The sequence below is a fragment of the Kluyveromyces marxianus genome, chromosome 2 (genome assembly GCF_001417885.1).
Source record: "Kluyveromyces marxianus DMKU3-1042 DNA, complete genome, chromosome 2".
Classification (NCBI taxonomy): Eukaryota; Fungi; Ascomycota; class Saccharomycetes; order Saccharomycetales; family Saccharomycetaceae; genus Kluyveromyces; species Kluyveromyces marxianus.
This window is the reverse complement of record NC_036026.1, coordinates 227,579-255,374: the sequence shown is the minus strand read 5'-3', so window position 1 is coordinate 255,374 and position 27,796 is coordinate 227,579. Positions and strand designations below refer to the sequence as shown.

Here is a 27,796-nt window from a genome sequence, read left to right as displayed (position 1 = left end):
GCTTTCTTTCTTCCTGTACATATCTATACGATGTCTCATTTTTCATCTCTGCATTTATCTATCACATACACTATTCAGTTCAAACAAGCGTGCGCACGCACACGCACATCTAAACATATACACATATATAAATATTTGTATTTAGATGCATCACTATAACTTTTTTGGTTTCAGGTCCGTCCTCTTTGCGTTGTTCTGTCGTCCTGTCTATACATCCCTAGAATGGATGGGCCTTTACATATGCATGGCATTTTTGAAAAATTACAACTAGATGCTGGATTATATATGTACATACACATCTCATCTCAAATCGTTAAAGTGAATTGTAAACAGCAGGGTGTGGTCAAGCAGGGGAAGCAGAGACAATTGGTGGTAGGTAGTTGCATAGTATGGATCTCGGCGAATTTGCAGAATCGCAAAAGCAGAGCTTTGTATATACTCCAAAATTTCGTAAGGACGGTATTGACAAATTCGATCATGGATCATCGCCAGTACCATTTGTGAAGTTGTTCGAGGGCAAAGAATCGGACGAGAGTGTTCTATCCCGATGGATGCTATATAACAAACTTCATGCAGATTTCCATGCTACTGTCGACGATATTCTTGCATCTATTGACAAGGAAGTGGTATCCAGCATTTCGAACACGATTCAAGAACTCATTGAGCCGGCTTCAACAAGGGCAAAATCATATGCCCAGACCAAACAATTCAAGACGTTGATTCTACTGGGTTCCGACGTGGACACTAATATCGAGCTTCCAGAGGATACACCAGACTATTACAATGTTTTCGTTGACCTGGAGCCAAAGGATGCACCCAATGTACGATTGTTGCTAAAAAGAGTGATCTTCAAAATGTTAGAAGCTATGGAATTAAAATTACAAGAGCAAGCCAATGCCAGTGGAACAGATGATACCGGGATCGAATATGATGAGGATGTGGCAAGGAGTTTGAGGTTATACGATATGCTGGTGTTTGAGATGTTCCAACCTACGTTCAAACGGAAGCTGAACTTGATCATCAATTTCAAAGAAACAGAAACGTTCTTCATGAACGTTTTCCAGGAATTCATCGACCTAATGAAATCTACGCTCAATATTGACGGTATGCAAGTGTGTTTCATATTTAACTTGGCTACTAATGTTGAGAAATTCGAGAACAATTTGGATCAATCCACCGTCAGAGCTATAAGCTCCGAGGTAAGAACTGTGGACTTATCGAATACAAAGGGTTATAAATACTCTAACATGATATTTCAGTCTTTTTTGGATTGTGTTGACCGGAAACTGAATTTGTCACCGAAGTTTGTGAAATTTATTCTAGACAAAATGGATAATAACACCAACCAGAATCTACAATTGCTACTTAAAATATTAGACTATTCTCTCATGGCATACTTCTTCAATAACCCCTACTCAATTTTCATCGACGTTGCAAATATTTCTTTTCTAGACTCCAAGTACTTGGATAGGTTGACTAAATGCCAAACTTTCCTAGACTTTGTTGAGAATATGGTCAATTCTAAAGCCGATGCAGAAGATATTTTATCTCTATTGAGCAATGAGAACAATGCCTTAGAGGAGTTTTTCGTAGATTTCCTGGTGGCAGAAAACCCCATCAACGATAAACTCCATCAAATCATTGACATCTTAGAAAACAAATTACATATTTATGATTACAACCTAATTGACTTATATTACCACATGTTGAATAATAGGTTGATTGATTACTTGGAGAAGTGGGAAAGCTGTAAAGAGTACAAAGACGAATTCGACTTTGAAAATATTCAAATTGTATTCCAAGAACTTTTCACTCTGGATAATAATAACGGTTTGTTATCTCAGGGGCTCTTTCCATTCTTTAGAACTAATTTGGAAGATAATCTATTGAACTGTGAGAGAGTATTGCCAAGAACTAAAGCTATACAAATGATGAGCAACTCCAAAATTGAGTTTACTGATTTGGAAGTTAAACTTAACGAATTAATAACCCCTATTATATCTCAAGTGTTTGCTCTTTATCGTGAAGCAAGTTTCTTTATCAATGTGTATGACTTCTTCACAGCTTTTAAAGAATCTCTGCCAAAGGCTGAAATCTATGAACTCTTGAAAACTGCGCTTGCTTCAGAAGAAGTACAAACATCTGTCAAATCCAAGTCTCAAAAAATATTAGAACAACTAAGTGAAGAAGAATTTATGGATAGACTTGCCTTGGTTTGGTTCATTAAAGGGCTAACAGAATGCCAATATCTAGGTATACTAAAGACACAAAGGTATAAGACATATGAGGTTGTTGAGAAGATTATTTGGAGAGGTATATGAATAAAAACAAAAAATGCATAGATATAAATGAAGCGGCCTTTCGGAAAAGGTACTAGATAGCTCGCCTCGTCGTATAATTTTAAGTAATATGTTTCTTCTGACTTGAGCTTTTATGAACTTGCATATATTCTACGTCAAGACTTCGTATATATATCTATCTAAGCGTAAATTACTAGTTGTATTTTCTTGATCAAGAACAAACTGAACAAGGCAATAAACACGTAGATTGCAATGGAAGCAGGCTTTCTTAATAAATCAGCTTGACTATAGTGATATTTCAAGAATACTGGGCCATCTCTCATTTGGTCATTCAAGTTTTTTAAGGTAATGGCCACCTTTGTATGTCCTGATCCCAAATCGAAGTAAGAATGTTCGTATGTAGTTTGCGTGTCCGAGTTTACCATTGGGGTTTGAATATCTTTGACCACAGCTCCCTCAGGTAGATACACTGACAAGGTTACAGCATCATAGAAAATATCTTGAGGACCTTCCAAAACTGGAATAGAAATAATGTACTCATCATTCGATAAGACTTTCAAGTAATCTGTTAACGAGTTTGTCCAGCCGATAGTAAAGTTGAACTTCCATCCACCAAAGATTGGGTATCTTGGTTTTAATATGTAATGGTTTGAGAACACTCTGGCAGTGGAAATCATACCCACCAAATCTGTATAGTAGTGAGAGTGAGAGTTTTCTGGTAATGGGATATCAAGAGCAACTAAAGCGTGAGAAGGCTTTTTAGCTAAGCCAGACTTCATGAATTCTGCTCTTGAAAATCCAGAAGATAACTCTGCTGCATCGTTCACTAATTCATAGTCTTCCTTGAATTCAACTGTGGAACCCCAATGAGAAATCCAGGCTTCTCTGTTTAAATGCACTGCTCTAGTCAATGGAGCATTGTGGGTGTACAAGAATTGAGATCTGGAAAGAGTAAATGGTTCAGTTACGTTCTCTTCAGTAATGGTAAAGGCGTTAGAATTTTGCTGATCTTTGCTAGCAGCATCTTTGTATTTCTCAATTGAGTCACTTCCAATGATACTCACGGTGAATTTATCGGTAAGATATGGAGAAAATGGAAGAGTTTCGGTTTCTAGAACTAAGGTTTGTGTGTCACTCATTTCAATGTGTTTAGGGACTGGGGAAAAGTTAGCCTTGTGAGAGTAGCGAATAACTAGCTCAATTTGTTCGCCAGGTTGCACTGGAGTTGGTAGTCTCACAGATCCGTACTGGACCTTTTGTCCGTTAGGTAGGTGCTTAAACTTGTTGGTCAAAGCACATTCGATGAAAACATTCTTGCCCTTTAACATTGACGAGAACATTGATAATGAATCAGCTACCTCACTTGTAAATGCAACCAAATAAAGGTCATCAGGTTCCTCGCCAGTGTTTCTAATGGTGATTTCGGCAGCCTCATTTACGTACGATTTGGACACGTCAATTGCCTTCACTATTTCAACATTTTCCCAATATAGACCTCTAGCTTGAACAACAACCAAGCTGATCAGCAAACATACAACTGAGCTCAGTGTATGGTACTTCATTCTTTTCAATATTTAACTGATTGATTTGTTACTTAGACACGGCTCAATTGAGTGTTATTTCGTGTCTCTAACTACTATATAAGTTTTCTACAACTTATTTATATATTATGTGTTTATAATTTAGTTGCAATGGAAATAGTTGATGTTTTTCAAAATCTGGATCGTGGGAAATTAAAGGATTTCCATTCAATAATTTCTAAACAAAGATGTTTTGGTACAAAACTTAACGACAAAAGGTTCAAAAATATCGCTCTAGATAGTAGCTTCCTCGAAAATTGATTGATATAACGTCGAAGTAGGTTTTTCCTTTAGATTTTTTTTTTCTTTGAACCTCTTCTTCTCAATGGAAGATGTTGAATTCAGTGGAACTATAGGCTCTTCTACAGATGCCTTAATATCTCCAGAATACACACACTCGACTGGATCGTTAGTTCACAAGGATTTTAGTGAGCTTTTACAAAAGTCTAACGTGATAGCACATGAAGAAGAGAACACTTCCTCGATTCTAGGAAATGGAAATAACGTGAAGATTAATGTAAATTTGCAAGATCGCAGAAATGACGATGATTACAATGTGAGACAGCCAGAAAAGTACTTTGACCAGGTGTTTGGTAAGTTATCGACAGATAATAACCATGGAAATAATGATAATGCTGATGAAAAAGGGTATACACACTTTAATTTGCAACCTAATGGCCTTGAAGACCCAATTGATATCCAAAAGAGATTGTATGGAAATGTCAATAATCCTATTATGCTACGTTTATACAATATGATTCAGGTTTTTCTTCTGCGACATGGATTAACATTAGATTTCTTAAGTGTATTCCAACGCTACATAACCCTTTTGAATGAGGCTGATATGAACCCCTTAGAGGATAAATATTTACTTACACTTCAAAACGAATTGAGTAAAGGATATGAGTTTTCCAATACACTCCAGGAAATTATAACAGCTTTCCTTTTGGAACCTGAAAATGTTATTATGAAGCTAGCAAACTTCCAATTTAAAAACGAAAGGCTATTGTTAAAGAGAGTATTTTCAGGCTGGCGATTAAAGTATTCTTTGAACTATAATTTAGCAGAACTAGAAGAGATATGGGGACGGTATGTGAAGAAGAAATTTTATGATCAATGGGTACAAACTTTAAGAATTAAGACACAACAGTGGCCTGAAGATGCAGATCAGTTTTACGAACAGAAATTAAAGACTGAATGTTTCAACAGATTACTTGGAAGCATGAATCAATTGGCTACAAAATCACAAATTGCAGATAACTTCTTCTTAGATAATACTTTTGTTAAAATTAAGTCGAAGCATGAGAGATTACATTCATCTTCGAATAATGTGATCCAAACTAGGAATAAGTTGTTGTTAGCAAATTCACTCAGATCGTGGAAATTAAAGATGTGTAAAAATCATTTCAACCCAATCGCTATCAAACGTCATTTGCTGGCCAAATACTTGACTCTGTGGAAACTTCAGTATAGACATAATAGGCATTTATCAGAACTGTCTGTCATTTCGGAAAGAACCTTGGCACTGCGTCCATGCCTAAAAATATGGATATCCCGCTTTAGAAATGTAGAGAGCTACCGGATTGACTTGTATGATAAAAGTGATCTCTTCATTAAAAGCAGATACTTTAGGACAATCACGTCTGCATATACATTGGCTAAAATAAAATCAAAGGTTCAAGATGTGAATTCAAGATCTCTCCAGAAACACTTTTTAATGGCATGGAAAAAACGTGTTCAGGAGAGATCCAATTGTATTGATATCATTTCGAACCGTAACGAAAAACTCCTGGGAATGTACTTTACCCAATGGAAAAATAAATGTGATAGCTATGTGAGGGCCGACTCTCAATATACTGACAGCTTAAAAAAGCGTTTCTTAAAAAAGATTAGACTGAAAGCTAGATTACTTCAAAGTAAAAGTAACATCAACAGATCAATCGCTTCGAAATGTTTAGAAGTATGGAATAAAAAATTTCAACTTAATATTTTATGCAAAGAGTACGACAAGCTGGTATTACAAAGATATTATAAGGTCATTAGAACTAAGCGTCAATTATTAAAAGATCTCGGAGATCTGTCGGCCCGATGCTACAATAACGATATAACGAAAAGGTTTTTTATTCTTTGGAAGAAACGGTTTGAGAACATCTCAGCTAAAAATCAGAAGTGTGACGCTTTCATCAAACTTCGCTTTATCACACTAATTAAACGTGGTATACTGAATGCTAGAATGAAAGACAGACTCTCCATAGAATTGGCGAAAAAGTATGATCAGCAACACCTTGATAAGTTCTGGGTTCTATGGAAGTCTCATTTGAATTCTAAACGAATGATAAAACTGAACACTTATGCAGATGTATTTGAGGAAAGAAGAGATGAGTACATTAAGAGAAAGTATGTACAAGTGTGGCGCAAGAGATATGACTTTTACTCTGTGGAATGTATGGATATCGCACTGGATAAATACGATCTTGGTGTGACCATCCGTTCCCTTGAACAGTGGAAAACCCGTTACTCTAATATTCAGCTAATGTATAAAGAAGCTGACGGAATTTACGATAATACAACTTTATCAAATGCATTTGATTTGATCCTCCAAAAGATGGACAATCTCAAACTGCAGGATTCAAAATTAGTACTTTATGTTGAAGAAAAGCAAGCAAAGCTACTTTTAAAGTGGACAAACCAATGGAGTATGAAAATGATGAAGTTAAAGCGAAATGAGGAGTCCGTGCAGATGTTTAGGGCTAGGTGGAATAGAGCAAATATGCGAGCAATCATGAGTTTATGGAAAGAAAAGACATTTTCCTATCCAAATAGTTTAGCAGCTGACGATACCAGAAACATCTCCTCACAAAAAGAAGATATAGCGTTCCAAACTCCTATGAAACCATTGGATATTAATAGCAATGGCTTTACTACAATACCTGGCTCAGAGAGGATCAAAAGAAATAAGATGGATAGAATCAAAAATAGATTCAGCAGAGCTCGAGGAGCAATTCCAAGTCCAATTAAGTCAACACAAATACTTGATAGTACTGCAAAGACTAGACTCGCTGGTACGGAATACAATCAGACGCAGCCTTTGCAGAATTCAACTGATGATACTCCCCATATTACTGGAGACGCTTCAAACCTCTCCCTTCTCAACGTCAACAAAAGATTGGCAGGAAAAACGAAGAGTATTAGCTTCAATAGAATACCCCATACGACTCTTTTTGGATTTCCATCCCCTCAATCAGCTATTGAACCAAGTCCTAAAGATCTAACGGTCGATTTGGATTTCCTGGATAGTGATTCTCTACCGGAAAGAGATGACGATTCACCTACGAAAAGAAGGACAAGGCCCCATTAGAAGGTATGTTTCTACAACTATAATAAAAAGTATCTTTACAAATATGAATACGTATATAATCTTTAGATTCACTGGCTAAATGGCAGCTCGGGGAGAATCGGTATGTAGTGTTGGTATTTGTAACATACCTGTCTGCTCTTCTTTAAGCTTAAAGTCGAACCTTTAATGATAGATGGAAAGTGTTACCCGGCTTTTATTATATGATCTTAAACTTAAGGAAATAGCATTAAGAAGGACCGGTGGCAAACCTTTAATAGTACACAACGATCTTCACAAAGTTAGTGAAAGAGCAGACTGGGTTCTATTGACACTGAATTAGGTGCAAGCCACTCATAGCTAAGTCAATTGGGCATATAATAATCAAAACACTATAAAAGATGGACGGAATTCAAGTGGATATGAACCGCTTGAAGAAGGGTGAGGTCAGTTTGGGTACCTCAATGTATGTATAAAAATCTATTGGTATATGGTCACTAATTGACGCCAACTCTATGGATAGGACATTATTTTACTAACTATTATCATTTTAAACAGTATGGCGGTGACATTTAAAGATGGTGTTATCTTAGGTGCAGATTCCAGGACAACGACAGGTGCGTATATTGCAAATCGTGTTACAGATAAACTAACAAAAGTTCATGACAAGATCTGGTGTTGTAGATCAGGGTCTGCTGCTGATACACAAGCAGTTGCTGATATTGTACAGTATCATCTAGAGTTGTACACATCACAATACGGAGAACCAACAACTAAAGTAGCAGCATCTATCTTCAAGACACTTTGTTACGAAAACAAGGATAACTTAACAGCGGGTATTATAGTAGCAGGTTATGACGAAAAGAATGGAGGTGAGGTTTACAGTATACCACTAGGTGGATCTGTTCATAAACAATCATATTCTATTGCTGGGTCTGGTTCAGCATTCATATATGGTTACTGTGACAAGAACTACAAGGAAAACATGACCAAAGAGGAAACAATCAATTTTGTCAAACATTCCCTATCGCAAGCTATCAAATGGGATGGATCCTCAGGTGGTGTCATTAGAATGGTTATCCTAACTGCAGAAGGTGTGGAACGTCTCATTTTTTACCCAGAGGAATACGAAAACTTGTAAATTAGCTCAGATTTAAAGTTGGTGGGTATAATATAAAATAATATATATATACAGCTGGGTCTCTCCCCGGTTTCAAACTATATGTAGATGTTTGAATATAATGTCTACGGATATCATTAAATGAATATTTCAGGTAGATACCTTATTTTGAAAGCGTTGATCTATATCTGAACAGAGATTCTCATTGAAAAGAGAGCATTGTGATGAAATGAAAAAAGCACCATTTTAATTGTTACAGCATATTTAAGCAGTGATTAGAAAAACGCGTAAAAAGATAAGTATAATTTGGTGTTGACATGACACTAGAAGATTGCTTGAAGGATTCTCTCCCACTTGGTGAAGAGTTCGAAATTTTCAATCTTCAATCCCCTCCAAGAGAGACTTCGCCCATTGTATTCCCTGAAGCTGGAGGAAACATTAACAAAAAGAATGAGAATATCAAGACAGTAAAGACTCAGCATTTCGTGGCACTATGTCATTCGCAAAAGGTTGTGTTTGCAGTGGAGATTGTAGTCTATTTCACAATTTATCTTAATTCGTCGGCGCCTACTGAAAGACTTTTGTTCGTCTCGAAAGCTGACACGAACGGTTATTGTTCAGTAAAACTGAATGTCGGGCGAATCGTGAGGTCAATAATTGCATTCATCTTGGCCATTGATCCAAATCATTACTTGCAAAAAGTCAAACCGGGTGTTCGGAAGTTATTGGCTAGTGATCATATCATAAGAAGGACTACACCGGTGAGGAAGGCATTGAAGATCTTGTCCGAAAGAAAACTCGATAGATACGGGATCAACAGCAAAGTACACATCCCTGAACACGAATTGTACGTCAAATATCCAGCTGCTACTGAGCTTATTACACAAATAAGTCTATTCACTAGAGCAGAACCTCAATATCTGTTTTCCGACTCTTCCAAAAATCCTAATAAGCACATTTTGAGCGGTGATAAACTACTGCTGTGGTGGTTAAGGATTATCGATCAAGTGATAGTGGAATCCTTCGACGACACCACAAAAGCCACTTTACAAATACCAGGTGAGGAAAAGAGAATAATTGCAAATTATCTGAGGCGTACTAAGTACAAAAATTGGACTGTGGGAGATATATTCTCAAAAGATCCTCAGGACATTGCACTTTACAGAATCCCACTATTTCCAGATGACCCTAAGGGCAGGTTCCTTGAGCATTTAGCAAGCGATGGAAGAATTCACAAGGTGACTGTCTCGACCTTCTGGACTGAATTACAAGCAAGACAAGAGTTCCGCCTCGGATCCACCGTTTCTGTCATCGGAGTATCAGGAAGATATACCGGAATAACCAATGTACTCCAGCCACAGGATATAGTGGTAACAATGTCAAAGAATGAGTTCAAAAACCTGAAAAACTACATTACCGGAGAGGAATATGACACCAGTGAAGGTGCGGAGGAGGCATATATGAACATTAGAGATATTTTGAAAAATAATTACGCATCACAGATGGTGAAAATCACTGGTAATTTCAAGAGCCAAGTTAACGCGCCACAACAAAACACGAACACTATAAACGTGATCAACACCTTGAGCATTCATAGAAAACCTAGAGCCTAAAGTTACGAGCCTAGTAGATAAAATTATAAACTTATGCTCATTCACGCGGTCTCTACATATGTAAAGGTGACACTCATGTACATACCATGCACGTCATCAACTACAGGATCTTATATAAACATATAGACACTAACTATATCATGTTAGAAGCAAAGACAATGTAGAAAAAAAATCAAAAAATCATTTGAAAACTCGAAAAAAAAAAAATTAAATTAAAACATGAGGAAATAAAATATGAAAAATAAAATAATGTTCAAAAAGCAGTTTGAAAAACATGGAGATTCGCCGTTAAAATCCAATGGAAATAGAAATTTTAGTAAACAAAGTACTATAGAAATAAATAAAAACTATAAATGATTTGATTTGACTGTTAATATTGCACTTTGAGTTTAGTTCAAAACAAGGCAAATCTTAGAAGGGAGATACTGTGATTGACAGTAAAACTAAAGGATCTCACTTTTAGTTTTCCGTTGCATAAGCTTTCAAAGAAGTTCAGGAGCACCGAAATGTCGAGTCTTGAAGATTTAATACCTGTTGTTAATAAACTTCAGGATGTTATGTACGATGCCGGAATTGATAACTTAGACCTACCTGTCCTAGCGGTGATAGGTTCCCAGTCATCTGGTAAGTCGTCTATATTGGAGACGCTAGTTGGTAGGGACTTTTTGCCACGTGGTACCGGTATCGTTACCAGAAGGCCATTGGTTCTTCAACTAAACAATATCGATCCGGACTCTCCATTGGTTCATAACCATAATAACTCGTCGTCAACATCTCTAGATGGGGTTAATGGTGGATCAGAATCTCATGAAGAAAGGGAATTAACATTGGAAGATCACTTGAGAAAGAATACTAATTACAAACCAGAAGTTAAGAACGAGTGGGGAGAATTCTTACATATTCCAGGTCGTCGCTTCTATGACTTCTCAGAGATTAGAAGGGAAATTGAAAACGAGACCGCCAGAATTGCAGGTAAAGAGAAGGGCATTAGCAGAATTCCTATTAACTTGAAGATTTATTCTCCTCATGTTTTGAATTTAACGTTAGTCGATTTGCCGGGAATTACTAAAGTTCCAATAGGTGAACAACCTCCAGATATTGAAAAACAGATTGAGAATCTGATCTTAGAATACGTTGCGAAACCCAACTGTATCATATTAGCTATTTCTCCAGCTAATGTGGACCTTGTTAACTCTGAATCTTTGAAACTAGCAAGGGAGATTGATCCTCATGGTAAAAGGACTATTGGTGTTATTACTAAATTGGATTTGATGGATCAGGGAACAAATGCGTTAGACATTCTATCTGGTAAACTTTATCCTTTGAAACTAGGATTTGTAGGTGTTGTGAATAGGTCTCAGCAGGATATTCAGCAAAACAAGAGTGTCGAAGAAGCATTAAATTCGGAGGAGGAGTTCTTTGCCAAGCATCCAGTTTACAGAACAATTTCTACTAGATGTGGTACCAGATACTTGGCTAAACTGCTAAACCAAGTGCTTATGAACCACATTAGAGAAAAACTTCCAGATATTAAAGCTAGGTTAAATACTCTAGTGGGGCAAACTGAACAAGAGCTAGCTAGGTATGGGGATAACAAAATAATCACTCAAGAAAACAGAGCTGGTCTTGTCTTGCAACTAATGAACAAATTTGCAACGAAATTTATTTCCTCAATTGACGGTACTTCATCAGAGATAAGCACCAAAGAGCTTTGTGGTGGTGCTAGAATATACTATATTTATAACACTCTCTTTGGAAAGTCTTTGAACTTTATTAATCCAACTTCTAACTTGTCCATGAACGACATTAGAACGGCAATCAGAAATTCTACTGGTCCTAGACCATCATTGTTTGTTCCAGAATTAGCATTTGACTTGCTAGTTAAACCTCAAATCAAACTGTTATTGGATCCTTCCCAACGTTGTGTGGAATTGGTTTATGAAGAATTGATGAAGATCTGTCATAATTGTGGATCACCAGAATTAGCAAGGTACCCAAAGCTACAAAGTAAATTGATTGAAGTGGTAAGTGAGTTGCTAAGAGAACGTTTAGGCCCTACCCGCTCGTACGTTGAAAGTTTAATTGATATTCATAAGGCATACATTAACACCAACCATCCAAACTTCCCTAGCGCAACGGAAGCAATGGCTGAAATAGTTGAAGCAAGGAAGAATAGAAAATTGGCAGATAAAAGACAGAAGCAGAGAGAGGCAGAGAACCAAATGCTGTTAGAATCTCAACAGAAGGCGCAACAGGCTGCTAGAAATCCAGATGTTGCGGATGATAACGATCAAGATTTGAAAGTTGACTCTGATTCTACTGCTACCAGTGAAAATGATTCCGATGAAGATGTCGATATGAAACATTCAAAAGACTCGTTTTTGAATTATTTCTTCGGTAAAGATCAAAAAAACAACTCATCTAAATCGACTACAAAACAGGACTATAATAATAAGGATTCATTTGGATTGGAGGGTCTCCAAATTCAAGACTTCAAAGGCAATGATGCAGGAAATGAAGAAGCCAATACTGATTCAGATGTCGGATTTACTGAACGTGAAGAATTGGAATGTGAATTAATTAGAAGGTTGATTGTCTCTTATTTCTCTATTGTTAGGGAAATGATTGAAGATCAAGTTCCTAAGGCCGTCATGTGCTTATTGGTTAACTATTCCAAAGAGTCGGTTCAAAACAGGCTAGTTACTAAACTTTACAAGGAACAACTGTTCGATGAATTATTGATGGAAGACCAAACATTAGCTCAAGATCGTGAAAAATGTGTTAAACTCTTGGAAACGTATCAAAAGGCATCTAGCATTATTGGTGATATTCTTTAATTTTCAACTGAGTTTTGTATTTCCATACTAGTTGATCTCGCTGTAAATAGAAATAAAGTTTTTATATAAAAGAATAAAAGATACCCAATACCAATTTTTATGAAATATACGGATGAAAGTAAGGCTTAAGTATCGTTGTTTTCATTCCCTTCTCTTTATAGTTAAAACATAGTATGCAGTTACATTTGAATTTTGGTTTGGTGCTCACATAATATCAAAGAAAAAAACGAAATAAGAGCTATTTCATATTAAAATAATATATATAGTACGAAAATTTAAAAAAATATAAAATTAGATTATGCTTGAAAATATATTTTATTTTCGGAAGCAATTTTGTTTGGAATATTTTTATTTTAAGTTCAAGTATTAATTTTTAAAATATTTAAAAAACAAAATAATTATTAAAGTATTTTAATATTTTTTTATATATAACAAATTTAATTAAATAGTTTAAAAATATTATTGAAATAAAATAAATGGCAATATTTTACTTAAAATATATCACGTGCTAAATAAAATTATATGTTAACATTTAAAATTAGTTGGTGCCAGAGGGATTACCTAGTAATTTTAATTAATTTAATTAATTTAAATTACCCAATGGCCTCTCTAATTAAATAATAAAGTAATTAAAATCATAATAAAATAGGACAAATTAAACCAATATAGCGCCTGTGAAAGTTCTACTAAATAAACAAAATTATATCAGTTTATAAGAGTTATTAAGGATCTCCATATTTTTCTCTTCGAAAATCATTCTTACCATTTCTGTCATCAAAGCATAACTTTTCAAGAACGCTCGATTAAAGGAATGTAGACGTTAAATATATATATATATATATCAAATATATTTATAAGAAGCAATATAGAGAGGATGAAATAGTAAGACAATCAATGTAAGCAACAGGAAAATTAATCCAAAAAATCCAGAGATTAAATTGTTATTGCGAAGTTGCCGATAGACTCTTCAATTTTTTGTTTCTTTGTCAGTTATATGTAAGAAATAGCACTTTCATGTTATCTTTATTGTATCCTAAGACAAATGTATAATACCCTTCTGTCCCAGGTCTCTACAGTGAAAATATTTGCTAATTGCATACAGGAGGCTTAACTATCTCCGTTATATAAAAATATGAACACCCTTTTAAAACAGTTGCTGTCTACTAAATTTAGAATGTTTTTTCACTTTGGATGAACTTTATAATGTGATCCACTAGTTTTAATTAAATATGATTGGAAAGCACTTTTCTGTAACAAAATGATACAAAATGGTCAATGTTAGAAAGTACTGTTTTGGAGATCATAAACTTTTGGTTATACAAATGTAGTATTATAACTAAACTATTGAATTTTATAAACCGCGTTATAACAGGATTTAAGTTGAAGGGAAGTTGGAAGATGAAAAAAAAATTATGTAAAAAAGAGGTTTGAGTCTAAGCAAGTAGAGCAATGATGGTAGATATTATCTTTATTCACTCAAGTAAAAGAAGGTTTTTTTTTTTTTCCTTTTCTGTTACTTTTTAACGCAGCATAGTAGTGGATGTTTGAGACATATGAGCGGAAGTTCTAGCATTTGCGTTCTCCTTCAAAGCAATCAATTGTTTAGATCTGAAACTTTCGTAGTGGATCAATGCTGTAGTTTCAATCAAATCCTGTAAATGTGTTCTGATCAAGAATTCTCTTAGATACACAAATTCACATTGTTTAATGTCTTCAACGTTGATGGCACCCCAACGGGTTTTTCTGCCCCTTACCAGTTCACCGTTGACGGTAATTTCCTTTTCAGAACCGACAACAGCAAATGGAATAATAGATCTTATGCTCTTATTCAGCTGGACTTCTTCTTCAGTCAAGTCTTCTAAGTCGTATGGATAGATTCTGAAGTTGTATTTCTTAAATTCCTCTTGTAGGATGTTTCTGAAGCTTGTTCTCTCGTCCAAGGTTAAAGTGTCAGCCTTTGCAATCACCGGGATAACGTTAGCAATTTCTGTTAATCTCTTCAAAGCAGCAATGTCAAGTTCCGTTAGACCTTTGCTGTTAGGTTGAATAAAGTACAAAACAGCATGAACTCTGGTGTCCACAATATGTCTTTCACGTTGAGCAGTCAACTCCTTACGCAAATATTGAGAGTGCTGTTCCTTAATGTACTTGATGATAGGCTCCCACACCTTATCGTTATTTATTTGGTCACCGAAACCTGGAGTATCGATTACATTCACGTTCAAACGAACGCGATCCTCTAATAACGAATGAGACGAAACTTTAATTTCAGTGGTCTTACTGATAGGCTCTTGGGTAATATCTTTACCAGTAGATGAATCAATCAAGTGCGAAGCAAATAAAGTATTGATCAAAGTACTCTTACCTAGCCCCGAATGACCAACAACCATGATGTTGAACTGGAAACCTCTCTTTAACAAACGATGTTCGATCTGAGACGTAATGGAGTCAAAACCGACATAAGTAGATGGGTTGATCAGATCATAGCCATCAGCTGCAATGTTGGACGTAGTGCTATTCTCAGTAGTAGTAGCCATTATTTTCAATTTTAAACCGACCTTTTTTTGTGTTTAAGATTAATCCTAATTGATCGCTAATTTTACGTGTTTTGTTCTGTTTCTCGTGTAACAAACAATACGCTTAGCACCAGCCTTTGATTCGTGAATTATAAACACACAAACTCAATCTATGAAATTTCACAATGAAGCAGCCAAAAGAAAACTAAAAGTACTCAAACAATTATGCCTCTAATAACAATTAAAGCCTTTATACAACAACCAAAACTGATATTTAACATACAAAAGTTACAGATCGGATTCTTGTCCTTCCAATTTTAGTTTTTGTGATTTTTTTACCATTTCGGACAAGAACTAAGAAGATCACTAAGTCAGGGTAATGTTGAAAAACTTTTGGACATCTGAAAAAAAAATGAAGCAATAGCGTTTTCCAATGTCAAGAGCCAATGCAAAAAAGAATCAAAGTATTATTGGATACAGCAGTAAAGAGGTAGTTAGAGGGGCTTTGTCTTAGATTCTGGTACCTAACAATAATAGTTAAAGGACGGGAAGATTTGTCTCATATACAGTAATTGAGTTTAGAGATGTCTATTGGCGCTGTAACAGGGTCTTTTGGCCGAGTATTATTGGAATCAGCAACCTCGATACTTCCTCGTTGGTCCACTTCAAACGGGACTTCCGCTCCAAGCATGGGTGCTGCATTACAGCGCAAGATTATGGAACTACTGGAAAGACGTCAAAATAATGGCAGCGATGTAGACTATTTCTCTAATAATGGTATTTTGCTAGCAGTGCCTAAGAAGAAGGTATCACATCAAAAGAAGAGACAAAAGTTGTATGCGCCAGGTAGCAAGCAATTGAAAATGATGCATCATTTGAACAAGTGTCCATCTTGTGGACATTATAAGAAGGCCCATACCTTGTGTATGCACTGTGTGGGGCAAATTCGTCAAATTTGGAAAGCTCATACCAACAACAAGCCAGCTGAACCCATCCAAGAACAAGAATTATCAGAACTGGACAAACGTATATTGTATCCAGGAAGAAAGGAAACTGCATACACTAAGAAGCTCAAGGAAAAGGACAGCTATTTGCTAAAACGTATGAAGCCTCTTCCAGTGGAAAAGTCTGAGAAGGAATGAATGATGCCGTATTCAATTCGTTTACGTCACGGTTCCACCCACTTGTATATATTACACATATATTAACATTATATATGAATATTAGAATAGAATCTACTGCAACAGATTTTCACCGTACAATGCTACTCGCCCTTTCTTCAATCCTGGGTTGGGTAAGACTCGGGAATGAATACTGTACTGAATACATAGTACCTGCCTTTTTCTTTTCTTTTAAATGTCGCGCCATATTAAAAAAAAAAAACTAACATTAAAGAGTACGTCTAATTCGATGAGATGAGATGAGATGAGATGAGACGAGATGCTTAAATTAAAAGCTTGGTGGTTGAGTAGTACTACTCAAGGGTATCAAACTTTCTCTTGAAAATTCCTGGTGTCTACCAATATACTTGATTGAGCATCACATTTCTCTCTTCCTTTAAACATGACTACCAGTCATCAGCAGGTCAAGAGACCAAGAAAGATTCCAAATTATAGAATACCGCCATTTACCAGTGCACCTACTCACCCATTAGGTGTGAAACCCAGCGGTAATGCGTTGATTGAATCTGCAAGTCAAAAAGACATCAAAAATACAAGCAAGAAACTATTAGGGAATTTATCTGTGCTACCTGAAGACCTTTTGATTGAGCTGATTTCGTACATCGATGATCCAAAAGATTTACAAAGCCTTGGATCATGCTCGAGAATCCTGTACGCCTACACTTATGATGAAGAATTATGGAGAAAAATATACACTAAAGAATACTTAAGGCTCGAGAACGAGCTCGAGAACCCTGATCAAGAGCGCATCTCACCATTCGGTTGTTCTGAATGGAAAGGTTCCTGGAGGAAAACATTGCTCAAGTTAGATGAAGAAGCGCTAATACAGTGCAATAACTTGATATTCTCTGACACACTTTACAGGCCTTACCAATGTTCCAAAATAGACTATCAGGAGCTCTTCAAAAAAGTTATCGAGTTTGAGAAGTCCTCTTATGATTTGGGGACAACTTTAAACCCAGAGTTTGGGGTTCCAAGATTTCAAGAGGATGATTTCAGCATATCTACATTCCACCAAGAGTACATTCAAAAACCTTTCATTTTGCAGAATCAAAATGCCAAGAATGATGATGGCACACCGAGATGGCCCAGATGGACTTTGGATGACTTGTTAAAGAGGTTCCCTCATGAGCTATTCCGTCAAGAGGCGGTAAAATGGGACCTTTCTCTTTATGCTCGCTATTTCAAGGCAAACAGAGACGAGTCACCATTGTACTTATTTGATTGTAACAGTTCTGCAATCAAAGTCATTAGTAAAGAATACAAACCTCCTGCCATCTACCAGGATGACTACTTTAAGTTGTTCCAAGAAAATGGAGTCAAATGCAGACCGGACCATAGATGGCTTATCGCTGGTCCAGCAAGAAGCGGATCCACCTTCCATAAAGATCCTAACCACACATCCGCTTGGAATACCGGGTTGTGTGGCATGAAGCTTTGGGTAATGCTACCGCCAGGTGAGAATCCACCAGGTGTCATGACGGATAAAGAGGAAGAAGAAGTCACGTCTCCTGTGGGGATTGCAGAGTGGATAATTTCTGGTTACTATAACGATGCTGTCAGACTAGCACAAGAGGGGAGATGCCAAATCTGTGTGACTTTCCCTGGGGAATGTATCTATGTTCCATCTGGATGGTGGCACTCTGTCATCAATTTAACAGACTCGGTAGCATTGACTGAGAATTTTGTTCCGGAGCCCATTGTGCCTAAAGTGATGAACTTCTTCAAGAACAAGCCCACGCAGATATCAGGGTTCCATCTCAAGGATTTCCTCCAATCTGTGAGGACGTATTTGCAAGAAGATCGCCAGAACAGCGACAGAATTGAGAAACTAAGAAGCTTTGTTGAAAACAGCGCGGACTACAAGCTCGACAACGAAGATTGCGGTGTTCTTGATACAAAAGAGCTGCATCCGCCAATCTATGAATTTTTCGTGGAACTCATATCGAGTTCAAAGTACGCGGACAAGCTGGAGCAGTTTTCGAACAAGATGGCTGCTCTAGAACAAGCTGTTTTACAAGAAAAACGCGCCAATGCCGCTGCGAACGTGCGCGAGTCCGAAGCATGGAACCAATTGACGAAACAAGCATCGGAGTCCTTCTCATTTGGCTTTTCCTTCGAATGAGGAGGATACCCGGAGCCAGAGACAGAGGAAGGGGACGGGGATACAATGTATTATATAGAGTGATATATTATATATACTATTAAAAAATAATAGTTTTCCAAAAAGAAGTTAAGGACCCATTTTGCCATTTTCCTACTACTTTTATATTAGAAACAATTTTCAATACAATTCAATTTCATTTCATTTCAGCTCAATTATTAGTTAGTCAGTTAATTGTTAAGGGGAGAAAAGTTCGGGAAGCTTAGTTAAGTGTCTGTGGAGGGGGGAGGGCCTTTTTTATTATTTGATTCATTCACTTTCCCTCCTCACATAATAGTACAACAAGAGTCCTTCTTGGATTCCTTGGCAGCTGGCTTCTCGGTCTTTCTAGCAGCTGGCTTGGAAGCACCAGCGGCTGGCTTTTCAGTAGCAGCAGCACCATCGGCGGCAGCTGGCTTGGACGACTTCTTGACAAGCTTCTTGGCAGTCTCGTAGAAAGTAGACCCTTGCACCTCAGCAACCTTCAATTCCAAATCAGAAGCTGCTCTAGAACCATCAGAAGAAGCAATCACACCGGCACCCCAAGCAGAACCACCGTGGATTTCCTCCACATTAGACAACTCAGCAAACGCATTCTTGTAACCCAATGGCACGAAAACCATACCGTGGTGCACCAAGTACGACAATGAGTTCTTCACAGTAGTTTCTTGTCCACCACCGCATGAACCAGTACTAACAAAAATACCGGCTGGCTTACCGTACAATGCACCCTTTTGCCATAGACCACCGGTAGAATCCCAGAAAGCACTCCATTGCGAAGGAATCGTACCAAGTCTTGTTGGAATACCAAACAAGAAAGCATCATATTCCTCCAAAGTTTGCAGAGTTGCAATTGGATAATCAGCCTTTGGAGGAGCTGAAAGCGACTCCAAAATTTCAGCTGGCAAAGTCTCTTCAACTCTGAAAATTGTAGCCTTACCACCAGCCTTTTCCACACCTTCCTTGACCTTTTCAGCCAAGGAATTGATGTGTCCATACATCGAGTATGTAATAATAGCAACCTTCACCATTGTCTTTTCCTGTTAACTATATATATAGACCTTTAAGGGACACACAAACACCACTTATTTACTTGCCTAGTGACAATACTATGCTAGCTATGTTGCTTGCTGCCTTTATTTAAGTTTTAAGTTTTCCTACACTCCATTATATGCAATATATATGTGAAAGGGGAACTCGAATGGAACAAAACACCAGCTCAATTAAGTAATTAAGTACTAAGTGATGAAAGTAGCCTGAGCCAAGCCTGTATCGATAGTCACACTATTACGATATTATTACAAACTGCACACATTAGGAAAGGGGAAGAAAAAAAATGGAAAATAAAAAAAAAAAAAACTCGAGAAAAAAATAAAAAAAAAAAACCACACACACAGAAAAGTTCGAATTACAAACGGGAAATGGAGGTTACCCGGCGCTGTGGGGTTTCTTAAGGTTAGGTATTGCTTAGCAATGAATGAATGGGGCAAGCTTGGGGCAAGCCTGAGGCCTCTCAGGCCTGAGATAATGTATGTATGTGTATACAGTGTGGAATAGTGGTAGTAGTAACAGAATTGTAAAAGTAAAATAGAATAGAGTTTAGTTTTAGAATTTAGAATTTAAATAATATGAAATCATAATCTCATTAATATAGAGTTGTGTGGTGTGTGTACGTGTGTACATTGTGTGTTGTGTTGTGTGTTGTCTATACAACACACGAAAAAGACGAAAAGACGAAATTAATGCAGGAGATAGGGAAAGGAGGATGAGAAGGGAAAAGGGGGTCATAATATCTATTGGACACCGCCCTTGCTCTTGATGGAGTTGACTAGCTCGATGTACTTTTCGGTGGAGAAGGACTTTGGTCTTTCGATTGGTTGACCAACGGCTCTGTCGATGATCAATTGAGGCAAGACACCAAAGGCTCTTGAGACACCGAACAAGACGGTGTAGAAGGAGGCTTCGGTTAGACCGTAGTATTGTAATAGGACACCGGAGTGGGAGTCGACATTTGGCCATGGGTTCTTGGTCTTACCGTGCTTGGTCAAGACCTTTGGAGCAACTTCGTAGATGGTGGAGACCAACTTGAACAACTCGTAGTCTGGGAAGTGCTTTAGGGCAAACTCACGTTGGGCGGTGTAACGAGGGTCGGTCTTTCTTAGGACGGCGTGACCGTAACCTGGAACGACTCTACCGGAGTTCAAAGTGTCCCACAAGTACTTTTCGATGGTTTCCTTGGAGTAGTCACCCTTGACTTCCTCTCTCAACTTGAACAACCATTCCAACACTTCTTGGTTTGCACGACCGTGTAATGGACCAGCCAACCCGTTCAAACCAGCGGCCAACGACAAGTATGGAGACGACAATGCTGAACCAACCAAGTGAGTGGTGTGTGCAGACACGTTACCACCTTCGTGGTCGGAGTGGATCGTCAAGTACAATCTCATCAAGTCCACGAATTCCTTGTTTTGGAAACCCAATAGGTGGGCCAAGTTCTTACCGTAGTCGGCGTTGCCGTCGATGGCAGCCACCTTACCGTCCTTGAACACGTTACGGTAGATCTTGGAAGCAATCACTGGCAACTTACCCAATAGATCGAGAGAGTCCTCGAAAGTGTAGTTCCAGTAGTCCTTCTTGGAAACACCTTGAGCGTAAGCCTTGGCAAACTTGGACTCAGACTCCAAAGCAGTAACAGCAATGGAAAATTGCGCCATTGGATGCAAGTTCTTTGGCAAGCTGTCCAACAATTGCTCAACGTGTTGAGGCAACTCAGATCTGGAAGCCAAATCAGCGGACAATGCCTTCACTTGGCTCTCAGTTGGCACTTCACCGGTCAACAACAACCAAAAGATAGCTTCTGGCAATGGCTCATCACCATCAGCTGCCTTTGGCAACTCCTTTTGGATGTCTGGAATGGTACGGCCTCTGAATCTGATACCTTCTTCTGGGTCCAAAACAGAACCTTCCCAAACAAGACCCTTGATACCACGCATACCACCGTATGCTTGTTCCAACAACACTTCACCAATCACGGTCTTACCGTGTTCCTTCTTCAACTTCTTGATTTCCTCAGCCTTTTCTGGGAAAATCTCAGCAAACCTTTGCTTCAAAGTCTTTTCCCCATTGCTGTAACAACGTGCAGCAACAAGCTGCAACAACAACTTCTTGCTTTGCAAGCCGTTGTTGGATCCACGCAACAATCCGCGTGCTAGAGCGTTTCTAGTAGATAGCATGGTAGTCGACATCTTCAATTATACTCTTATATTATGTCTTCTCTTGACTGGCCTGAGTATCAAACTATAAGCAAAACCACACACAACCACTCAACTACAAATACAAACAGTACCTTTGTAAATACTAACCAATTCCAATTACAAGTGGCAGTCCGATATTTATACCAATTACCCACTCCAAACCACAATGCCACACAATTCTCTATCCAATGCAATTTTGAGCGATATGTGTCGCCAATAACTAACTAAACTGCATATACTATGTACACTATGTATACTGCTATGTATGCACAGTGTATTCCAGAGCGAGGAATAGAGCGAAATAAAACAAAACAACACCAACTGGAAACAAAACCACAGTGCAATAGTACAACAGTGTGTATGGATTTGAATTTGAATTTGAATGAATGAATGATCAGTTAGTAGTGTCTGCAGGGCGTTCTCGGAGTACGAAAAGAGATGTCGGCGCCTTGTCGGCTCCTTATGGCTCCTTATTTGTCCGAGCGCGAGGATTTGCCCAGTGGGGCTCGTAGGAGGAGGTGGAGGGGCGGGACTGGAGATTAGGCCAGAGCAGGGACGGTAGCAGAAGAGGCAGCAGAAGCAGCAGCAGCAGCAGCAGATAGATGGGTAATGCTTAGTTTTTTTTTTTTTTTTCCTGTCTTTTTGTTTTTGTTTTTGTTTTTGATTTTGAAAATCGGGGAGGGGTCATGCATCGTTTTGTACGGACGCACGGATGCCTAGGAAACGGATGCGGGCATGGGAAAGGGCCACCAGGCAGGCAGAAGAAGAAGTAAGTAAGTAAGTAAAAAAAAAAAAAAGCGTGACCCGTGCGCATGATCATGTTCCCCATGCGCGCGTTTTAATCTCCGCAGTGGGTCGAGACAGGTAAACAATGGGAAGGGAAGGAAGGAAGGAACAAGAATAAACAAAAAAAAGATGATCCATGCTCGGGATCGAGCGTGGATCGTTTGGGGCTTTGCCGGGAATCGAACCCGGGACCTCCCGCACCCTAAGCGGAAATCATACCTCTAGACCACAAAGCCAGTTGTGAGAAATTTTTGTAAGAATGAGCGCGTACGCTCAAGATATAGGGGGTGGCCATGAAACGGATCTTGAACTTTCGTCGGGGTAATAGCCAATGTTATAGGCGGCTAAGTGTCCAGATAAGAGATAAGGGGTGTTTCAAGGTAAAACACCCTTTATCAAATCTGAATTATTATATACTAGGAGACATTAGATCAGAGCAAATGCAGTCGACAAAGTCATGCCCGATCGCCAGGTGAATCAACATACACCGCTACATATATAGCTAACGAACACTATGGCTTCATCAGATACCGGAGATCTTGCAATAACAAGTGACTGGAAACAGCACCAGTCTCACCAACATGGTAGCGCCGCTGAGTATCCACAAGAGAGTAATGATATGAGAAGAATCATTATCAGAAGTTATAATGATGCACCTGAACCGATTATTGAAGAGGAAAAAACAATTAATCCTTACTCAGACCCAGAACTTGAAAGAGATATCTTCGGGGGATTAACCTATGAAGAGTTCGATAGAGAATACAGATATCATTATAACACGCCATCGGGTCCTGACCTATGGGTTACAATTTCTGGCGACAGTGATTACATCAGTTTCAAAGCCTTCCCGAATTCGAAAAATAGGAAGATTGTTTATCTACCACAAGTGAATACAGAAGATGAATTCGATGATTGGGTCAAGTGCTTAATTGGACAAATGAAAATAGCAGGACTAGAGAGTTACGTTCCCAACAAGGAGAATAATTGGTCCTCTGTCATAATGAATAACAAAAGGTTACACTTATCTATCGTACGTATGTGGAAACAATGTGTTCAACAAGAGTGCTGTCCAAAATGGGTAAAAGTAAACCCTTATGAACCAAATAGCTCACATGGTATGGCAGTATTTCAACTTATGGTGGAATATAACCGAAGAAACAAAGATATAGAATTATGGGAGGAAGCTATCAACCTAGTAGAAGATCATATGATGTCAAAAGGTCCTAAGGAACTATGGGAACAGATAACAAGAATAAACAACAAAACCTTTAGATGTAAAGAAGTCGATAATATAATATCGCACACTATACAACAAATGATAGTAGAAAGACTCGCAACTAAGTTCAAAAGGATAAAGGAAGAATTTATCAGAAATAAGGATATGGAGCTAACTTTAGCATTGAAATTGCTACGTTATGAAGCTGAAGAGTCTACGACATCCAAGCGTACTGATAATCGCAGAGAAGATAAAGAAAGAAAACCTTATGAACGCAGTAAGAAAAACCCAACAAATACTAGAAGCAATTGGAACAGAAATTCCAATGGCACAAATAGGGCAAAGAAATCAGGTAAGAACTACAATAAATCTGAGGAAATCAAGAAGAAAAGTAAGACCAATGACGATCCAGCCGAAGGGGTGAGCGTCTTGTTATGCCACTTAAATCCTGAAAACTTTCTTCCCAAGAAAGAAAAAGATATCATGCTGAGTTCAGGAACAACTGTAGCGTTGGTTCCTAACAAACATTTGCTGTACAGTTATGTAGAGGGGCCCAAAACTGCATTGCTTGTACGAGGACTCAAAGAAATACCTGTTACAGGAGAAGGTATCTTAAAAATTAAATTTAATGAAAAAATCACAATAGAAATGGCAGCTATGGTTGTCCCGTCAGTCAAAATGGTTATAATTCCATTAAAATCTTTATACAAAAATAACCTACATGTTAGCGAAAATGGTGATAGTATAAAATCACGAAATGATGAAATTTTAACGCCCATCTTCGAGAAAAATGAGTTATGGTGGATCTCGGATGATCACATTCAGGTGCCATCCAAAGAATACCAAGTAGATCAACTTACGAAACCAAAGAAACACAAAATAACATTAAGAGATTTACACCGGCGTCTAGGACATACAAATGTCAAGTGTATTAGAGAAACAGTCAAGAGAGGCGGAATAGAAGATTTATCAATGTCCGATGTTGACTGGAAAGGAATTGACGACTTCCAATGCGAACCATGCATGAAAGGCAAAACCTCAAGGCATGCACGCATGAGATAATTCATGAGATCATTATACAACGCAAAGCACGGTCCCTTCGAATACATATGCTGCCAGTTAGTTTGCAATATACCCAATAAATACAATATACTCAATTAGTACGCTCGCTGGTAAGGGTTTAGATCAGATTTCAATTACTGACGACCCGCCATTATTTGGAAAGTTCGGTATAGGTGAACTTAAACTATACAACCTGGTGCCATGGGGCCATGAATGGTACCTGGTGTTGAGACGGAGCATATTTTATGATCGGGTAGCTACCAATGTAATAGGCGGCTAAGTGTCCAGATAAGAGATAAGGAGTGTTTCAAGGTAAAACACCCCTTATCCAATCTGAATTATTTTATAAGGAGGCATTAGATCAGAGCAATGACGACCTCAACATAGTCATACAAGATCCTCAGGTGCATCAACATACATTACTAGATATATAGCTAATAAAGAATATGGCTTTATCAGACACCAGAGATCTTGATTATAAGACACGTGATTGGAAATATACCCAACCACAACATGGTAGCGCCGCTGAGTCTCCACAAGAGAGTAATGATTTGAGAAGTGGTAACGGTGGTGTTATGAGAAGAATCATTATCAGAAGTTATAATGATGCACCTGAACCGATTATTAAAATAGGCAAACCAATCAATCCTTATTCTGATCCTGATAAGGAAAGAAGAATATTCGGAGGAAAAACATATGAAGAGATCGACAAAAGATTGAAAAACCAAAAGTCATCTGGTTCAGAAGATAGGAACCCTTTCCCCGAGCACGGTTATCTCATAAACTTTCAATATTTCCCAGACTCTGAGACAGGTAATACCGTTTACCTACCACAAATAACCACCAAGGATAATTTCGATGAATGGGTTAAAAGCTTAATTGAACAAATGGAACAGGCAGGGCTTGAAAGATACATCCCAAATGAAAATAACAATTGGTCCCCTGAATTAATGATCAACAGTCAATTGTCAGAAGCCATAACCTACATGTGGAAAAGATGTGTACCACAGGAACACTGTCCAGAATGGGTAGAACTCACTCCATATAACCAAGATGATCCTAACACCATTGTATTTGATCTATTGGATAGATATCACCGAGGATATAATAAGCGGCTAGTATGGAGAGAGGCTATAAAACAAATCAACCCAAATTGGATATCCACAAATATTCGGGACTCATGGGCCGAAGGAATGAAGGTGTACCGTAATTTCTATTCTAGTAAACAACATGAAAACATAAACGAAGTAAAGGAATGTCTACAACAAATGACAATAGAAAGCTATGCCACGATAAGCAATGAAGTAAGAATGAGACTCGAGAGAAAGGAAGATATTGACCTAAGAACAGCTCTAAACTTGATGCTCATGGAATCAAAGTTACCAGCCAAAACTAAGAGTACTTATAACCGCGAAGAGCAAAAGGTGAGAAGACCTTATGAACACAATAAGAAGAGTACAATCAAAACAAGCGACGGTTTGAGCAGAGCCCCAAATGGCACAAACAAGCCACAGAGAACAGGTAGGAGTTACAATAAGCCTATGCCAACCAAGAAGAAAGGTAAAGTATATTACATTGAATAAAACTCAACAACAAACAATGATTATGATGACGTTTCAGCAGGGACTGATTCATGTTTTCTTAGTCCAGATTAATTATAAATGTTTCTATCTCGAGAATGTCAGAGATATCATGCTAGATTCCGGAACAACCGTAGTGTTGGCCCATAACAGAAATTTGCTACATAATATCAAAGATGAATCCAACATTAAATTGCTTGCAGCAGGATAAAATGAAATTCCCGTCAAAGGAGAAGGAATCCTAAAACTTAAATTGAATGAAAACATTTCACTAGAAATGAAAGCGATGGTGGTACCATCAATCAAAATGATTATAATTCTATTAGAGTCACTACATCAGAATAACTTACACGTTGATGAAACCCGTGACAATATAAAATCCTTAAATGATGAAACAATAACGCCTATCTTCAAGAAAGAGGATTTATGGTGGATTTCAGGCAATCACATTCAATTACCAATCACAGAACACAAAGTCTATCAATCAACGAAATCCAAGAAATATATAAGTTAACCGTAAGATATTTACACAGGCATCTATGACATACTAATGTCAGGTGTATCAGAGAAACAGTTAAGAGAGGCGGAATTGAACACTTACAATATACCCAATAAATACAATATACTCAATTAGTACCCTGGCTGCTAAGAGGTTAGATTAGATTTCAATTACTGACAAACTCGCCATTATTTGGAAAGTTCGGTATAGGTGAACTTAAGCTATACAACCTGGCGCCATGGGGCCATGAATGGCACCTGGTGTTGAGACGGAGCATATTTTATGATCGGGTAACTACCAATGTAATAAGCGGCTAAGTGTCCAGATAAGAGATAAGGGGTGTTTCAAGGTAAAACACCCCTTATCCAATCTGAATTATTTTATAAGGAGGCATTAGATCAGAGCAAATGCAGTCGACAAAGTCATGCCCGATCGCCAGGTGAATCAACATACACCGCTACATATATAGCTAACGAACACTATGGCTTCATCAGATACCAGAGATCTTGCAATAACAACAAGTGACTGGAAACAGCACCAGTCTCACCAGCATGGTAGCACCGCTGAGAATCCGCAAGAGAGTAATGTTATGAGAAGAATCATTATCAGAAGTTATAATGATGCACCTGAACCAATTATTAAAATGGGCAAACCAATCAATCCTTACTCTGATCCTGAACTTGAAAGAAGTGTATTTGGAGGATTAACCTACGAAGAATTCGACAAAAGATTCAGACAATTACAGTCCTTGTCATCTGATCCTAATAATAAGGAT

The 27,796-nt window shown here is 37.9% G+C and overlaps 12 protein-coding genes and 1 non-coding gene across 13 annotated transcripts; 8 read left to right on the top strand and 5 right to left on the bottom strand.

The window, feature by feature from the left end:
* Positions 1–389: 389 nt before the first annotated feature.
* ORC3 (origin recognition complex subunit 3) lies at positions 390–2,321 on the top strand (the record flags this gene model as incomplete). The annotated part of the gene is made up of 1 exon (XM_022822655.1): positions 390–2,321. The coding sequence occupies one exon, from the start codon at positions 390–392 to the stop codon at positions 2,319–2,321; it is 1,932 nt and encodes a 643-aa protein (XP_022674454.1).
* A 158-nt stretch (positions 2,322–2,479) lies between these two features.
* On the bottom strand, positions 2,480–3,862 carry OST1 (dolichyl-diphosphooligosaccharide--protein glycotransferase subunit OST1; the record flags this gene model as incomplete). Its single annotated transcript, XM_022822654.1, has 1 exon — positions 2,480–3,862. The coding sequence occupies one exon, from the start codon at positions 3,860–3,862 to the stop codon at positions 2,480–2,482; it is 1,383 nt and encodes a 460-aa protein (XP_022674453.1).
* Positions 3,863–4,205: 343 nt separating this feature from the next.
* SFI1 (Sfi1p) lies at positions 4,206–7,238 on the top strand (the record flags this gene model as incomplete). The annotated part of the gene is made up of 1 exon (XM_022822653.1): positions 4,206–7,238. The coding sequence occupies one exon, from the start codon at positions 4,206–4,208 to the stop codon at positions 7,236–7,238; it is 3,033 nt and encodes a 1,010-aa protein (XP_022674452.1).
* Positions 7,239–7,615: 377 nt separating this feature from the next.
* Positions 7,616–8,355, top strand: PRE3 (proteasome core particle subunit beta 1; the record flags this gene model as incomplete). The annotated part of the gene is made up of 2 exons (XM_022822652.1): positions 7,616–7,680; positions 7,773–8,355. The coding sequence occupies 2 exons, from the start codon at positions 7,616–7,618 to the stop codon at positions 8,353–8,355; spliced, it is 648 nt and encodes a 215-aa protein (XP_022674451.1).
* A 296-nt stretch (positions 8,356–8,651) lies between these two features.
* RTT109 (H3 histone acetyltransferase RTT109) lies at positions 8,652–9,947 on the top strand (the record flags this gene model as incomplete). Its single annotated transcript, XM_022822651.1, has 1 exon — positions 8,652–9,947. One exon carries the CDS (start codon positions 8,652–8,654, stop codon positions 9,945–9,947), a length of 1,296 nt encoding a protein of 431 aa, XP_022674450.1.
* Positions 9,948–10,453: 506 nt separating this feature from the next.
* DNM1 (dynamin-related GTPase DNM1) lies at positions 10,454–12,784 on the top strand (the record flags this gene model as incomplete). Its single annotated transcript, XM_022822650.1, has 1 exon — positions 10,454–12,784. One exon carries the CDS (start codon positions 10,454–10,456, stop codon positions 12,782–12,784), a length of 2,331 nt encoding a protein of 776 aa, XP_022674449.1.
* A 1,520-nt stretch (positions 12,785–14,304) lies between these two features.
* Positions 14,305–15,321, bottom strand: CDC10 (septin CDC10; the record flags this gene model as incomplete). Its single annotated transcript, XM_022822649.1, has 1 exon — positions 14,305–15,321. The coding sequence occupies one exon, from the start codon at positions 15,319–15,321 to the stop codon at positions 14,305–14,307; it is 1,017 nt and encodes a 338-aa protein (XP_022674448.1).
* Positions 15,322–15,884: 563 nt separating this feature from the next.
* Positions 15,885–16,442, top strand: MRPL32 (mitochondrial 54S ribosomal protein bL32m; the record flags this gene model as incomplete). The annotated part of the gene is made up of 1 exon (XM_022822647.1): positions 15,885–16,442. One exon carries the CDS (start codon positions 15,885–15,887, stop codon positions 16,440–16,442), a length of 558 nt encoding a protein of 185 aa, XP_022674447.1.
* Positions 16,443–16,863: 421 nt separating this feature from the next.
* Positions 16,864–18,606, top strand: KLMA_20107 (jmjC superfamily family; the record flags this gene model as incomplete). Its single annotated transcript, XM_022822646.1, has 1 exon — positions 16,864–18,606. The coding sequence occupies one exon, from the start codon at positions 16,864–16,866 to the stop codon at positions 18,604–18,606; it is 1,743 nt and encodes a 580-aa protein (XP_022674446.1).
* Positions 18,607–18,911: 305 nt separating this feature from the next.
* On the bottom strand, positions 18,912–19,655 carry YCP4 (flavodoxin-like fold family protein; the record flags this gene model as incomplete). The annotated part of the gene is made up of 1 exon (XM_022822645.1): positions 18,912–19,655. One exon carries the CDS (start codon positions 19,653–19,655, stop codon positions 18,912–18,914), a length of 744 nt encoding a protein of 247 aa, XP_022674445.1.
* A 762-nt stretch (positions 19,656–20,417) lies between these two features.
* Positions 20,418–21,857, bottom strand: CIT2 (citrate (Si)-synthase CIT2; the record flags this gene model as incomplete). The annotated part of the gene is made up of 1 exon (XM_022822644.1): positions 20,418–21,857. One exon carries the CDS (start codon positions 21,855–21,857, stop codon positions 20,418–20,420), a length of 1,440 nt encoding a protein of 479 aa, XP_022674444.1.
* A 970-nt stretch (positions 21,858–22,827) lies between these two features.
* KLMA_R204 lies at positions 22,828–22,900 on the bottom strand. The gene has a single exon. It is a non-coding gene; the product is annotated as a tRNA-Pro (tRNA).
* Positions 22,901–26,808: 3,908 nt separating this feature from the next.
* KLMA_20104 (uncharacterized protein) lies at positions 26,809–27,036 on the top strand (the record flags this gene model as incomplete). Its single annotated transcript, XM_022822643.1, has 1 exon — positions 26,809–27,036. The coding sequence occupies one exon, from the start codon at positions 26,809–26,811 to the stop codon at positions 27,034–27,036; it is 228 nt and encodes a 75-aa protein (XP_022674443.1).
* Between the last annotated feature and the right edge of the window lie 760 nt (positions 27,037–27,796).